Genomic DNA, 14,436 nt, shown 5'->3' on the forward strand with positions numbered 1-14,436 from the left:
GATGTAGTCCCAAGAGCTGATGTAAGCGGTAGTCATACTCACTGCCGCCAATGTAGTAGACCAGGGGGGATATTGAAAAAGTGGAGATGTTGCCTATAGCAACCAATCAGATTAGCTCCTCCCGTTGCGTCATAATCCGTTTCTCTCCAGGCAGCTCCCGGAGCAGGGTGAATTTATCCCCCTTCCTGCATATCCCCTTGCAACCCGGGGATGGACGTGCGGCTCGGACTGTGTCCGTATACACTGTGTGCTGCTTCGGGCTGTAGAACAGCGCTCCCAGGTGGCTGGGGGAGGATCAGCAGAGTTAATACTGCACTGGGGGGGGGGGGGGGCAGAGTTCTTGGCAATGGGAATCCCTCCCCCTAAGTGTGTTTCTGACAATAACTGCTTCTCAACCTATGGAAGGAAACTTGTCTGTCTTTAGTAAGCAACAACCGCCCACTTAAGCCTCTCTCGTAAACGGTTTTATTAACTAATATTTCAGTACAATGCCACTTTAATGTGCTTTCAATCACCTTTAATTAAATGAACACGTTGATTCCTATTTTTGCCAATTTCTTGACACCTGGAGAAGCCAGAAGTTTACTTAACGCACAGGCTGGACGTCATTTGCACAAGCTAACGAAACAGTAATTAATAAATGGTGTGAGACTTCCTTCCAAAACAAACACAGGGTTTTATTACTGTTTTGACTGCTGCACACCGGGTACGTTAGCTGTGCCAACTGAGACAAACACATTGGTTGTGCCAGTCTTATGTATCAATTGCCCCTTTCTCTGGCTATGAGGATGAGAAATGTCTCCTGGGCAGCTGATGCCAGTCTCTGCAGATATGCCAGTCACGTATGGCCAGCGGAACTGAAAGTCTAGATTCGGGCTTTCACTTCAACTTGTTAAAAAAAATAATTGAAAGTTAAAAGGATGATGGATTTTTGTTTTTAAAACAGTGAAATTTAAACAAATAATAAAAAAACAACAACTCCCATATTTTGTAAATGAAAACAAATGTCTGATTGGTTAGTGCAAATGAACACCTTAAAGTAACCCTCATTGAGTTTTCTAACTGGCTCCTAAATTTATCATCATCTTGTACAACCCATGGTAATTTTCACTCATGATAATAATTACTATACACAGCAATATGCATTTTTTTTAGCTGAATGGTGTCCTGAACATTAACTAAAAATAATTAATATTTTCTTTTATTGGGGAATTAGCATAAAGGTGCATATTAATATGTCATGTAATTTTTCTTTGCTGCGTCACAGTCCTGACAGAGGATTAGTACTGTACCACACAATGCAAGGTCTTTGTAGACAGCAACACAACTGTGCCAACACAGCACAACTTCAATACCGATCCATCAAAAGTTACTATACAACATGCTAAGTGGAGGAGAGTATCATCAGAAAAGCCTTAGGGGTATATATACTAAGATAGAGCAAAATGTGAGGTGTTGCCCACAGCAACCAATCAGATTCTAGCTATCATTAATCTGGTACATTCTAGAACATGATAGCTGGAATCTGATTGGTTGCTATGGACAACACCTCCACTTTTAATTTTAAGAGCTTTTAGTTTGTCTGTTTTTCAGTCTCTATTTAATATCAGATCTGTTATATCTTTTATATTAGTGGCTGTTTAATCTGACATCTTGATCAAAACTCCCAGAATCCTTTGCTCACCAGTAGAAACTAGATAGATAGAATTGTTGCATCTGATTGGTTGCTATAACACCTCAACTTTTCCTTTTTGAAAGGTTTAGTAAGTCTACCCCTTAAATCTATTGTTAAATATACATTTATATACCACTTTAAACTATATTAAAGTTATCACTCTAATTTTTAGTTTGTTATATTATTATATATATATATATATTATTGATTGTTCTTAATGCTGCCTATGAAGTATTGTAACCTTAGCTCTAATAACATACTAGCAATACAACAGCTATTATGAATCAATAAATGGTCATAAACAGAAAAGATACATACTTTCCACAGTCTGCTTTAGCCATATTTTATCCACTGGCTGGAAAATAATTGTTATTTAAAAATCATTTTTTTTCCCTTTAAGGTTTTAAGAGCAACTTCTCTTTCCGTAACAAAAATCCTCTGCTGACATAGAGACCGTACACCCACCTATCAGTCAGCCTTTGTACCCTCTGTCAATGATCAGCTAAAATAGCAACAAAAAAGATCAACACAACCAAATACTCTGAGTGCTATGCAAAGATATAGGAGCTATTGCTGCTTTAAAAGTTTATGTTTAAGTTACCAATAAACCAGTTGCCCTGGCAATATTGTCAACTTAATTATAGTGTATTTCATCTGTAAAATAAAGAAGCTTTAATTACCTTACACACTGTAATTATATTTTGCTCTGCACACCCTACACGTAGCTGTACAGTTTGTCCTCAAAATATTTTTGGGCTAAATATATCCTCTAGTTGTGCGTCTGTTAAACAAATAAGCACAGGAGCAGTTTACATAATAGATTTTGTCCAGAGCAAAAAAGAGAAACATTTGACTCAAATGCATTTTGCAAAAGTCGTTAATTGTGTGTCGCAAAAATGGCAGCCGCGGAGTACTATAAAAATGTTGTAGGTGGAAAAAAAACGGAAGTGACGGAAATGAAACAGTCTTCACCCCGGTGAAAAACTGATGCTTCCTTTACAAAGTCTAAGATGACAATGGTGGAGATAGCTAACCAAAGCGGAGCGTTATCCGTTTCAGAGGAAAACGCAGGATTTGTAGAGGGTGGTTTCCACACCACGCCGCCAGTGGGCGTGACCAGCATACATTGGGGGCGTGGCTATAATTTTAGACAGTGCTTGGCTTCTCTCCAACTCTTCCTATCCCCATAATATACTTGGGCAATGCTGCGTGCACTACTGTTAGGTGCATGTAGCTCTCTCTTTTCGAGCAGAGCCGTGTGAAGCGGGAGCAGGGTCCAGCCACCTCAATTATACAGTGCCGCAGTTTTGGAGGGGGGTTTTCCATGCACTAGGAACCCCCCTCGGTTTGCCTATGCGTTTCTGTTTCCTTATCTGCAAGGCCAGATTTATCCGTATCTCAGTGATGGGCAACAGGCCGCCCTGGGGCCACGTGTGGCCCTCAGAGCCTTCAGCTGCAGCCCCCAGACTGTTGAATTGTCAGATGTGTTTGTTAGAGCTTTTAACAGTTGTTTACAATCCCTGCTAATATGTTATTACAGATAGGTGTCTCTTTCTTTGATAAAATGTATTGTTTTAACTGAGATTAAAGGTAACGTGCGGCCCTTTTGAAGGATAGAGGACCGCCCATGGAGCCCCTGAATTGTATCACTTTGTCCATCACAGGTCTATATTAAGAAATATGGGAAGAAAATCCAGACGGATGTTTATTTCTATTTTAAATAAACAACAGCAGATTTGTATTCTCTTATGCCACATTTAGTGGCCTATTTACTGTTATTGGTACTTTTGGCCCGTTAATAATTATTGCAGCGAATAACGTGGCAATTTACTATCAAAGTCATATCGGGACAGGGCGTCCGATAGGGGGCTGTCCCTGTGATGACTTCATTCTAAAGACAATTTCGGGTGGTAAATGTATTATTGTGCAGCACGGTGGCTCAGTGGTTAGCACTTCTGCCTCACAACGCTGGGGTCATGAATTTGATTCCCGACCATGGCCTTATCTGTGTGGAGTTTGTATGTTCTCTCCGTGTTTGCGTGGGTTTCCTCCGGGTGCTCCGGTTTCCTCCCACATTCCAAAAACATACTAGCAGGTTAATTGGCTGCTATCAAATTGACTCTAGTCTGTGTGTGTGTGTGTGTGTGTGTGTGTGTTAGGGAATTTAGACTGTAAGCTCCAATGGGGCAGGGATTGATACGAGTGAGTTCTCTGTACTGTGCTGCGGAATTAGTAGCGCTATATAAATACCTGATGATGATGGTTTCTTAAGGAAGACCTCTATTGAAAATGTATTTTACTACATGGAAGGGCCCTACCATGCTCATATTCTGGGACATCTTCTGGGACTTTATCCCTCACCTCGTACCAACAGTGGTGGTACTGCAGATGCTTCCATTATCTGCAGTGTTTGGTTGTCAGTGAGGAATGGGCACATTAGCAGGGACATGTACAGGACGTGTATCCAGGAGGAAGAAGGACTCCAGCCAATTTAGTATTTTTTTGTTAGATACAAACACTCTACTCCCATCATTCATGTTAGGCAAAAAATGTCCTTTCCCTACGACAGAAGCAGAAGTTCTCATACTTACAGTCAAAGGAGCAGATGAGATATTTTTTTGCAAACCGGACATCAGAATGCCAGACCTGCAAGAATACATAGGTGATCAACAGAATAAGTGGAAACAAAATGTAAAAGCTTATTTAATAATACATAACATGTAGCTGTAACCTAAATCCATCCACCCGTTGGCCTAACATGCAATTATTGGGCCCCTTGTCAAAGTGCGGGTGGTACCTGATCAAGGTCCAGCCCCTCGGAATGACCCTTTTGAGCTTTCAGTCCTGGGGGTAAATGTATCAAGCTGAGAGTTTTCCGGCGGGTTTGAAAAACCCATCAGATTCTAGCTGTCATTTATTTAGTACATTCTACAGATTGACAGCTAGAATCTGATTGGTTACTATAGGCAACATCTCCACTTTTCAAACCCGCCGGAAAACTCTCAGCTTGATACATTTACCACCTATAGTTGAAAGTTAAAACAGGGTTTAATATGACGGCCCCGGCTCATGTTCAAGGGCCTCTGGGAAACGTACTGTATAAGATTAGTAAAAGCCACACACAGGAATCTTTGGAGTTTATTTACAAAGCTGGTATTGCAACACTTTACCTAGAGTTTGTATGTTCTCCCCGTGTTTGTGTGGGTTTCCTCCGGGTGCTCCGGTTTCACACTCCAAAAACATACTAATAGGTTAATTGGCTGCTTCCAAATTGACCCTAGTCTGTGTGTGTGTGTATGTTAGGGAATTTAGATTGTAAGCTCCAATGGGGCAGGGACTGATGTGAGTGAGTTCTCTGTACAGCGCTGCGGAATTAGTGGCGCTATATAAATAAATGGTAATAATAATAATTGTGCAATGTTTACAAATCGCAAGTTTTGTCTTTAAAGACATTGATGTTTTAAATTTGCCCTGCAAAGTCGCCAAATATTGTCGATTTCCAAACATTGTACAATGATACATTTACTCCCGGGAGACTTTTCTGCGCACGTGGCACTTAGGATTGCGCATGCGCAGAGGCCATTGACGTTAGCTAACGCAGGGGAAAGCAGGGAGGCTGCTGGGACAAGATACATATGCCCACATCGCTGTCCCAACTATGAGGACTACGGTACTGTGCGGTGCTTTTCCTAAAGCAGGAGATATGTCAAAATCTCCTGCGTTAGGCTTTTGTTAAGTAGCCACGTTACTTAAAAATACCTTGAACCATGCGGAAATGGTTCAGGGCTTGACGAATAGGCCCCTCCGAGTCATGGAAAAAGCGACAGTCCTCATCTTACACTAATCTGTCTGACCTGTTTTCTAAAATAAATATTCTATGCTTTTATGAACATATCTTTGTGTAGAATTTTGTTTAAGGGGTTGGAAAGGTGGTTTTAGTAACATATCTGAAGCATTGAAGATCATAACAGGACCCTCTATCAAAGTGTTTATGGAGTGAGCTTGCTGGATGGTGCAGTTTTGTTTTGAAGTCCAGATAATTAATTACTGTTTAAAATTGTTATATTTTCTCGTTGCTTCTCTGGTTATATAATTGATTATTGATATAGATTTTTCATTTTTTTTTACAGGACTACGAACTAATACGTAAGTATTTATTTATTTACATTCCTTATTGTTGGGGAAAACCAGAACTCTATTTAACCTGTAAGTGGGAAGGGCAAGTTGTAGGACAAAGTTAATTTCGTCGTCACGTCTTGACGCCGTTTTACATCATCAAGTGGGCGGGGCCAGGCGTGTGATGATGTGATTATGCAAATTTCCTCACCACTCATTTGCCAACATGGAGATAAGACAGATATCACAGTCAGAGGAGCTAGGGCATTAGAAAGTAACACAGCAGGGGTAAATGCAGGATTTGCAGAGGGGAGTTTCCACACCACGCCGCCAGTGGGCGTGACCAGCATGCATGGGGGCATAGCTATAATATTAGACAGTGCTTGGCTGCTCTCCAACTCTTCCTATCCCCATAATATACATGGGCAATGCTGCGTGCACTACTGTTAGGTGCACGCAGCTCTCCCTTTTTAAGCAGAGCCGTGTGAACCGGAAGCAGGGTCCAGCCACCTCAATTATACAGTGCCCCAGGCTTGGAGGGAGGTTTCCAGGCACTAGGAAACTCCCCCTGAGTTTGCCTATGCACGGGTACAGTAATTGCAGACACATGGAGATGATGAAGAGGAAAATTGGTTAATGCCAACGCAGGGAGGCAGATGAGCCGTATTTACATAACTGTCAGGTACATTTACTTATAAAGTCATATTTTGCTGACTTTACAGTCTAATTCCTTACTTGCCTACTCTCCCGGATGTTCAGGGAGACTCCTGAGTTTTGAAGAATCCTCCTGAATTACCGGGAGAGTAGACCACCCTCTTGGATCCCACTTCTCTATCTTGAGACGTGGACGTGGCCTTGATGAGGCGAATCGCGTTGCCATGTCTCAGTCCCGTGCTGCGTAATGTGAATCCCCCCCCCCCCGCATTAGCTCCTTGTACGATCCCTTTGGGATCCGAGATGGGCAGTATAAAAAGTAGGCAAGATTTACTATTTACACTGAATTTTTACCTCCTTCCGCACAATCCGCATGTTCCCTACTAATCCTGCACAGTCAGATTTCAGGGTCAGAAATTTGCCGGGGTGGAATTCAAAGCGGAAACATGTTCATATTTGTGTTGTCCACGCATGCAAAGCGGTCTAGGGGCTAGATTTACTAAGCAGCGGGTTTGAAAAAGTGGGGATGTTGCCTATAGCAACCATTCAGATTCTAGCTCTCATTTATTTAGTACCTTCTACAAAATGACAGCTAGAATCTGATTGGTTGCTATAGACAACATCTCCACTTTTTCAAACCCGCAGCTTACTAAATATACCCCTAGGTCTGCACATACAGCCCAATGGAGGTAGTCCACAATCATTTCCCAACCGTATTCACCAACATCCCATGTCGTGCCAATTGCCTGATATCGCTGCCGATACCACAGTGTGCACAGCCAGCATTAAAACAGTAATCGGTAGATTAGTCATTAAATTGATTATGATTATCCTTATTTTTCTTCCCCAGAAAATCATCGAATATACATAAACAAGCGAAGGAATTTAACCACGCGCTGGCACCTGCCCATCGAATCCCTAAACCTATCCACCGTCTTCCTGCGAGAAGGTGCCTTATATAAGCCGTGCCTACGGGTTGACATCTCAGTAAATGCTACAGGTAATGAAATGGATTTTTTTTTTAAATTGTGGCTAAAAAACTGGACGTAACTGCTGTGCCTATTACACAGTGATATAAAACATGGCAGAGACACGCAGAACACACACTGGGACCTAGCAATGTTCGTATATGCTGTATACACAAGGATAGATATATCAAACCTTCTAAAACGGTAGAGGGGAGGAGTTGCCCATAGCGACCAATCAGATTCCAGCTATCATTTGTCTACTACATTGTGATCGATGCATTCTGATTGGTTGCTATGGGCAACACCCCCACTTTTCCTTTTTAGGTTTAAAAAATCTACCCCACAGTAACTACCTCCGCCTCCATAACTGCCAATTGTCTCCTTAAAATATATCTGTCGCTTACACAAAGTGTAAGCTCTGTTCCTGTACCAACTAGTCACATGATCACTAAAAATAATAATAATAATAATAATCATAATATTAACTAAAAGATAATATAGCCAGTTTACTAATAAGTTAATAGGCAAAGTCGAGGCGCGTTTATAAATACACCTGTTTGACATATATGTTTGTAATGAAATTCATTAAATTAAATATTTTGTCACGTATCATGAAATCCTGTCTTTAGCACGTGGGCGCAACACAGCGCCCAATCCCGCTCTTAGATCATATCTAGAGATTACGCCTCAATCCTGCGCAGATTTTTCCGTCAGAATTAGCGACGTTTAGTGCCATAGCAGATATCGCCACCTTGAGGCCAGCAGAGGAAACACTCCTGCCGGGCATTATAAAACGTGATTTGCACTGCAGGCCTGAGTTGTTATAGATTATCAGAGATCTCTCAGTAACCTGATAATGTTCTGCAGCTGTGACTGGGCGTTGCATCTTGACGGAAATAACGACAATGGTCTTTGCCAATTTAAACACGCTTGGTTATTAAATATTTGCTTCTTTGTTATTATTTTATGATGGACGATTCTCAATAGTTCCTTCTTGGCAGACTCAGCTCATCGTAACATATATGACATCTATGAGTGCAACAGGATCCACGTATTATTGTTTGGGATCATTTTTCCTCCTCTATTTATTTCAAAATATCAAAATTATATAGTGTTTTGTTTTGTTTCTTTTAATTCTAATAGCGAACAATACTTTGTTCAATTTGAGACTTCATCGCACTTTTTCGGACTTGAGAACCACTTGAAATCAATTTTGAGTGCAACATGTAACAGTGGCTCAAATGCACTGTGTTATTAGACCACAGGTCCCCCAACAGTCCTGATTTTCATGGAGAAGTCTAAAATTCTCAGTTGGTAAAAGGGGAATGTCTTACCAAATTATTTTGTTTTGCTACAGCACACATACAAACACACACACATACACACACATTGTTCAATATTTAATGCAATTGGCTGAGATACTGAAAAGCAGTGTGGCGTACCTGACTGAAGAAGGCGTCCCAGGATTGGATGGGGAAGTCACATGATTACCTCACATCCTATCCTGAGACATCCTCTTGCTGTACTTGACTAGACTTAGAATTCAAGTTAATTCATTCATGTATAAGGTAAAGATGGAGGAAAAATCAGCCCATTATCAAGTTTTGCTCCTTATTAGCCACATCAAGCTGTGGAGCGATGGCGTGTACCCAAGGCAGTGATATTCATCATTGTCACGCGGCCTGTTGCGCACCATAGATTGTAAGCTTGCGAGCAAGGTCCTCTTACCTCTCTGCATTTATTACCCAGTATTGTTTTAATACTGTTTAAAGCGCTACGGAATCTGTTGGCGCTATATAAATAAATGTTGTTGATAATGACGATGCTCCCACCATTGATTCGTGTGCTGAAATCCTCTGTCACTGCTGCTCTGTTTGGCAGAGCTGCATTATATATAATACATAACTATTACCCGTGGCACCGAGAATCGCATTATGGATGCTTGAAATCTGGGAGACCTACCCGGAATTCGGGAGTCTCCCGGACATTCTGGGAGAGTTGGCAAGTATGAGTTAATATGTTTGAAATTGTAGGAAAGCTTCTTGTCTACGTCAGAACTCTTGTTCTCTGTTATCAGCCGTTTAGTCGCTGAGAACCTTGCAGTTCCTTACATAGAGGGAGTCTTTAAATGTGATCAGCCCCTGAAATTTTAAATAAAATTTAAAAAAATATTCACATGATCGTTCCTTGATCACGTATTTAATTTAGCAGTTTTGAAAGACAGTAAACCTAAAACACTGTGAGTGTTAGATATAACATTTTTATACAAATCTCTTTTAGATGTACTTTGGCAAATCCATGCTGCACAGAAGAGGGGACAAATTTAAAATGTGCGGAAAGATTGAGGGAGGGGGCATCAACAATGTATGCAGAAAAAGTAAAAAAAGATAAAGCATTTGCCCCTCTTATACAGTCACATGATCTGTCCAGGTGTAGTTTGAACCCCTTAGCTGTATTTGCATTGAATTCTAATTGAAGTCTGCAGTATGCAGTGTAAATAAGGTCAATTGATTCTCATCGATTCCAAGATAAGTTTCTTTGAGTATTTTTTAATAGCATGTTTACACATAGTATCTTATGGATATTTACAATGCTCTTTCCCAGATAAATCAAGACATTCTTTGCATTAGTTCTATAATTAGAAAACTGTTGCAATGATGATGTCAGAATTGCAAGAGCTCATTCACGTGCTTACGCGCTATCATGATTTAAGCCAGAGAAACACTGCCATCTAGTGTTCAATTTTTAAATGATATCATTTTTTTTTTTTAAATGCAAGTGTGTTTTTCTTTTACCTTAAAGCTGCAATTCACAGTCAATGTTATGTATATTTTAGTAGCATAAATAACTCTGGTTACCTATAAGAAGGCACGCAGAGTTGTTCTATTTTGCTTAGTGTTTTGATGCAAGCCGGTATTAATGATTTACAATTTGTCATGTGATTACCATGGTAACAACAGTCACATGATCCTTCCTCTGCATCACGTGACCAACAAAGGAACCTTGGGATCAATTTGCTCAGATTTGCTCACTTTCCTAGGAGCAAACAGAATCCTAATTCTTCCAGCTTAGAGACACTTTTTTTTTTATGCCTGATACCATAAAACCAATGATCATTTTACATTACCGGTAGAATAAACATATTCCTTATACTCCATTTTAATTTACAGAAGATACATAGGCGAGACTGGGGCCATGGCAATGGGAAGGAAATGGGATGACACAAAGGGGTATATTTACTAAACTGCGTGTTTGAAAAAAGTGGAGATGTTGCCTATAGCAACCAATCAGATTCTAGCTGTCTTTTTGTAGACTGTACTAAATAAATGATAACTAGAATCTGATTGGTTGCTATAGGCAACATCTCCACTTTTTCCAACCCGTAGTTTAGTAAATATACCCCAAAGTGTTCATAGAAGAAACATGGCAGACCGCGATCACAGCACGTGCTATATTCTTGTGTCCATTGTCTGTTGTGCATTTGTGTCTTGCATGTTTAATGAGTCTATCTTTGCAATGTATTTAATTTATATTGGATCAGTTTGTGTGTTTGGCTCAATGAGCCTGTACGGTAACCACTGTAGATAGACTGCTTGTATAATACACCTGTTCTGTTTTCTATCTCTTATTACAGGACTCCCCAAGCTCCGCGGTTTTTATGTACTAGGACTGGGAACAAGTGAAAACTCGTTTCATTCATTCAGTATTTTAAAGAACAAAACCTCTAGAGTAGGAAATTTGGTGAGTGAGAATATCTGTCAGATATTTACCCTATCGATAGCCTTTTAAGATGATAAAATTACAAGCTGATGATTAAGCCTATAAAGCTTACCAATTTATTAGAAACCAATGACAACTCTGAGATACGAGGCATGGGGTGCCTCATGCCTCTATAATATCATAGAAGGCCCAGAAGGCCCTTAAAAGAGCTTACATTCTAGAGGCGGGGAGGGGGGGGGGGGGCGGTGGGGCGGTGGTGTGAAGAAAAACAATAGGTGCAATGGGGACTCATATTATAAAATTCAATAGCATCCATCAACAATAGATAAACATGTGGAGGTCTTGCCCCTAACAGCCAATCAGACTCTAGCTATCATTTATCTAGTACATTCTTGGAAATGATTGCTGGAATCTGATTGGTTGCTATGGGCCATCCAGTGAGGAGTTAGGTAAAATTAATATATTATTTACAGAGCAAAAGGAAATATTCAGCTACTAACCATACATCCATTTCTCTTTCCCTAGTGGCATGTGCGATATGACTGCTGGATCATTACCCCTGGGCACATATCTGTTACTCTTTTAACCCAGCCCAATTATGGAGTGTCCATTAGCAAACAATACTACATGCCCAGCAAAGATGCCAGTAAGTTGAATGTTTTTTTTTGGGGGGGATATTAGAGGGAATCTGTCATCATGGAAATACTATTGTAATATTTGTAAGAGAACATAGCTCGCCTTCAAACATTCACTGAATATCAAGTGCTCCTCTTTCCAGTGGTGGCAGCCATTTTTTGCGCTAAATCATTATTCAAGGTAATGCAATAATCCACTAGGACTATCACGAAGAGCTCTGTTGTTTTAACCTAGTTCTCAGCCATCAGTAGTTCCTGATGGGCTGTATACCCACATTGGTGTATTATGTGTAGCTAAATAATTTTGTCGGTGCACCATATTGCGTCCTTGTCTAGAATTTTGCGTACTGTATAGGCTTTCGGCCACTTATGCCTGTAGCAGAGGAACGGGGGCACATGTGACATAATTAGACGGTCAAGCATCCCTCGATACTCCTCTTGGTCGGCGTATATATCTTGCGCCTGCTGGTGGATTGGTGCAACGATACACAATGATGATGATGATGACTATTTGTCATTTTCATTTGGACTGCAACAAGAAAGAATATTTCCATTGGATTTTTAAATGGGAATTTTAAAAATATGGATGTGGAATTGTTTGTATTGATTCACATTTTATATGGAAAATGCGACCTTCGCATTATCAATAACTGTGAAGACACTATACTTTCCTGCGTATGTGACACCTCATTATATTATTACATTGTGTACAAATAGGGTAATATTACTTTGATGTTATTTCTACTAACAATGTGAGCTGCACCTCTACGCTATCGGATAGTGTAAGTTTACACACTTGTGCGGATGACACACACTTGGTGCAAATACAACTATACCAGTTGGGTGTGTCGTGAGATGTGTGTGACTCCACGTGCGCTTTTTTTGCGCTCAGTGCGAAAATACTCTCAACTGTATGATGCCCGGAGAGAACACTGTACAGAGAGAGGGGGCTGTCGCCTAGTGACCAGTTGTTTTTTTTCACTTTGTAAACAACTGATGGGCAACAGGCAGCTCTAGGGCCACATGTGGCCCTCTATGCCTTCGCCTGCGGCCCCCAGCTCATCTCTGCTTTACGCCTAATCAATCCTGCTCATGTTGTTTTCTTTATGCCCATCTGAGTTCACCCTGCGGACCCCAACTCTTAATCCGAGATTAATGGAAGCGTGTGGCCCTTTTGAAGGGTAGAGGGCCGCACCTGCGACCCTTTAAAGGGTATCAGGCTGCCCATCACTGTTGTAAAGTGTACTAACAAAATGACAGCATCTGGTTGCTAGGGACAACACCTCCTTTCTACATGGTTCCTGGTAGAACGGTTTTTATAAACGTCCCGCATTTCTTTTTTCTTCATTTTTAAATTTAATGTATAAGAATGCACCAAGTCCGTATCCACAGTAGAATACCAAATGGTTTTGCCCAAAAAAATTCTGCTGAATACCAAAACAGCACCAAACATACATATCAAAATGAGCTAGGAGGGGCTGATCTTAGACCATGTTGATCTATAATTTTAGTTTGTGAAACTTTAACAGAGTCTCGATCCTGTGCATCCATCATAATGTGCTTTTTGTGCAAAAAAACTTGGGTAGCAACTCAGTGATGATGCTACAGCCCCCCTCCCCCCCCCCGGCCCCCTCTGAAAAGCATACACCGCCCAGAAAAGGATTTCGCTCTTGTCAGACAAGGGAGGGGGCTGGGGTAGATTTGCACCCTTTACACAGTGGAGGAACCTCCATGGGTACTCTGCTGGGGCTACAGAGGTGCCCCCTTCCAGCCTCAACCCCTCCACTCACAGTAGTAGGTGTAAATTAACTCATTATAGATAACAAATAGCAGATCACACGGCTAAATGATCATATTTTATTACATTTTTCTTCCCGCCAGAGCCACATTTCATGTTTCATCATCTCGCAGAGGAGAAGAAGTTTGAGGTGTCCATACCACCGGGGCCAGATGTCTATGCACGGCTATGCTACAAGAAGTTTATCTGTGATGACCTGAACTACAGTCCCAAGCAGCTGGTAAGAGAACATGGGAAACAGTATTTGTTCTCTTCCCAGGGATAGAAGCTAGCAGAATTCCGCACAGGCACTCATTCCCTACCGTTCTATAACTGGTTGAGTAGAAACAATGACCCCAACACCTTCTCAGTCCGCATGTGCTCAAAAGGTAGAGCTTGTGTCCTCGAGGCCAGTGTGATATTTCCACAAACAAAGGTGTATGCGTTTATAAACATTTAGAGTTGCTGTGTACTTACTAAATTACTGTTTGTTTTGCAGATCGGTGGTTCCCAGAATGCATCTTTGTCATATCAACACTTACTTCCTTGTTTATGTATTGAGGTGAGTGTTATTTTATCATATATTTGTAGTTTGCTCTTTAAATTATTGTACAGTCATGGCCAAAAGTTTTGAGAATGACACAAGTATTATTTTTCACAAAGTTTGCTGCTTCAGTGTTTTTAGACCTTGTTGTCAGATGTTGCTATGGTACACTGATGTAAAATTACAAGCATTTCATAAGTGTCAAAGGCTTTTATTGACAATTACATTAAGTTTATGCAGAGTCAATATTTGCAGTGTTGACCCTTCTTTTTGAAGACCTCTGCAATTCGCCCTGGCATGCTGTCAATCAACTTCTGGGCCACATACAGACTGATGGATACCCATTC

At 40.8% G+C, this 14,436-nt stretch overlaps 1 protein-coding gene across 1 annotated transcript in view; it reads left to right on the top strand.

The window, feature by feature from the left end:
- IL17RE (interleukin 17 receptor E) overlaps positions 1 to 14,436 on the top strand; it is a 55,330-nt gene that overhangs the window by 21,682 nt on the left and 19,212 nt on the right. The window contains exons 2-7 of the mRNA XM_075183515.1: positions 5,806 to 5,821; positions 7,296 to 7,445; positions 11,048 to 11,154; positions 11,659 to 11,779; positions 13,650 to 13,786; positions 14,045 to 14,107. Coding sequence (XP_075039616.1) covers positions 5,806 to 5,821; positions 7,296 to 7,445; positions 11,048 to 11,154; positions 11,659 to 11,779; positions 13,650 to 13,786; positions 14,045 to 14,107 — 594 coding nt within the window. The remainder of the gene's footprint in view (positions 1 to 5,805; positions 5,822 to 7,295; positions 7,446 to 11,047; positions 11,155 to 11,658; positions 11,780 to 13,649; positions 13,787 to 14,044; positions 14,108 to 14,436) is intronic.

The sequence above is a fragment of the Mixophyes fleayi genome, chromosome 8 (assembly GCF_038048845.1).
Source record: "Mixophyes fleayi isolate aMixFle1 chromosome 8, aMixFle1.hap1, whole genome shotgun sequence".
NCBI classification, from domain to species: Eukaryota; Metazoa; Chordata; class Amphibia; order Anura; family Limnodynastidae; genus Mixophyes; species Mixophyes fleayi.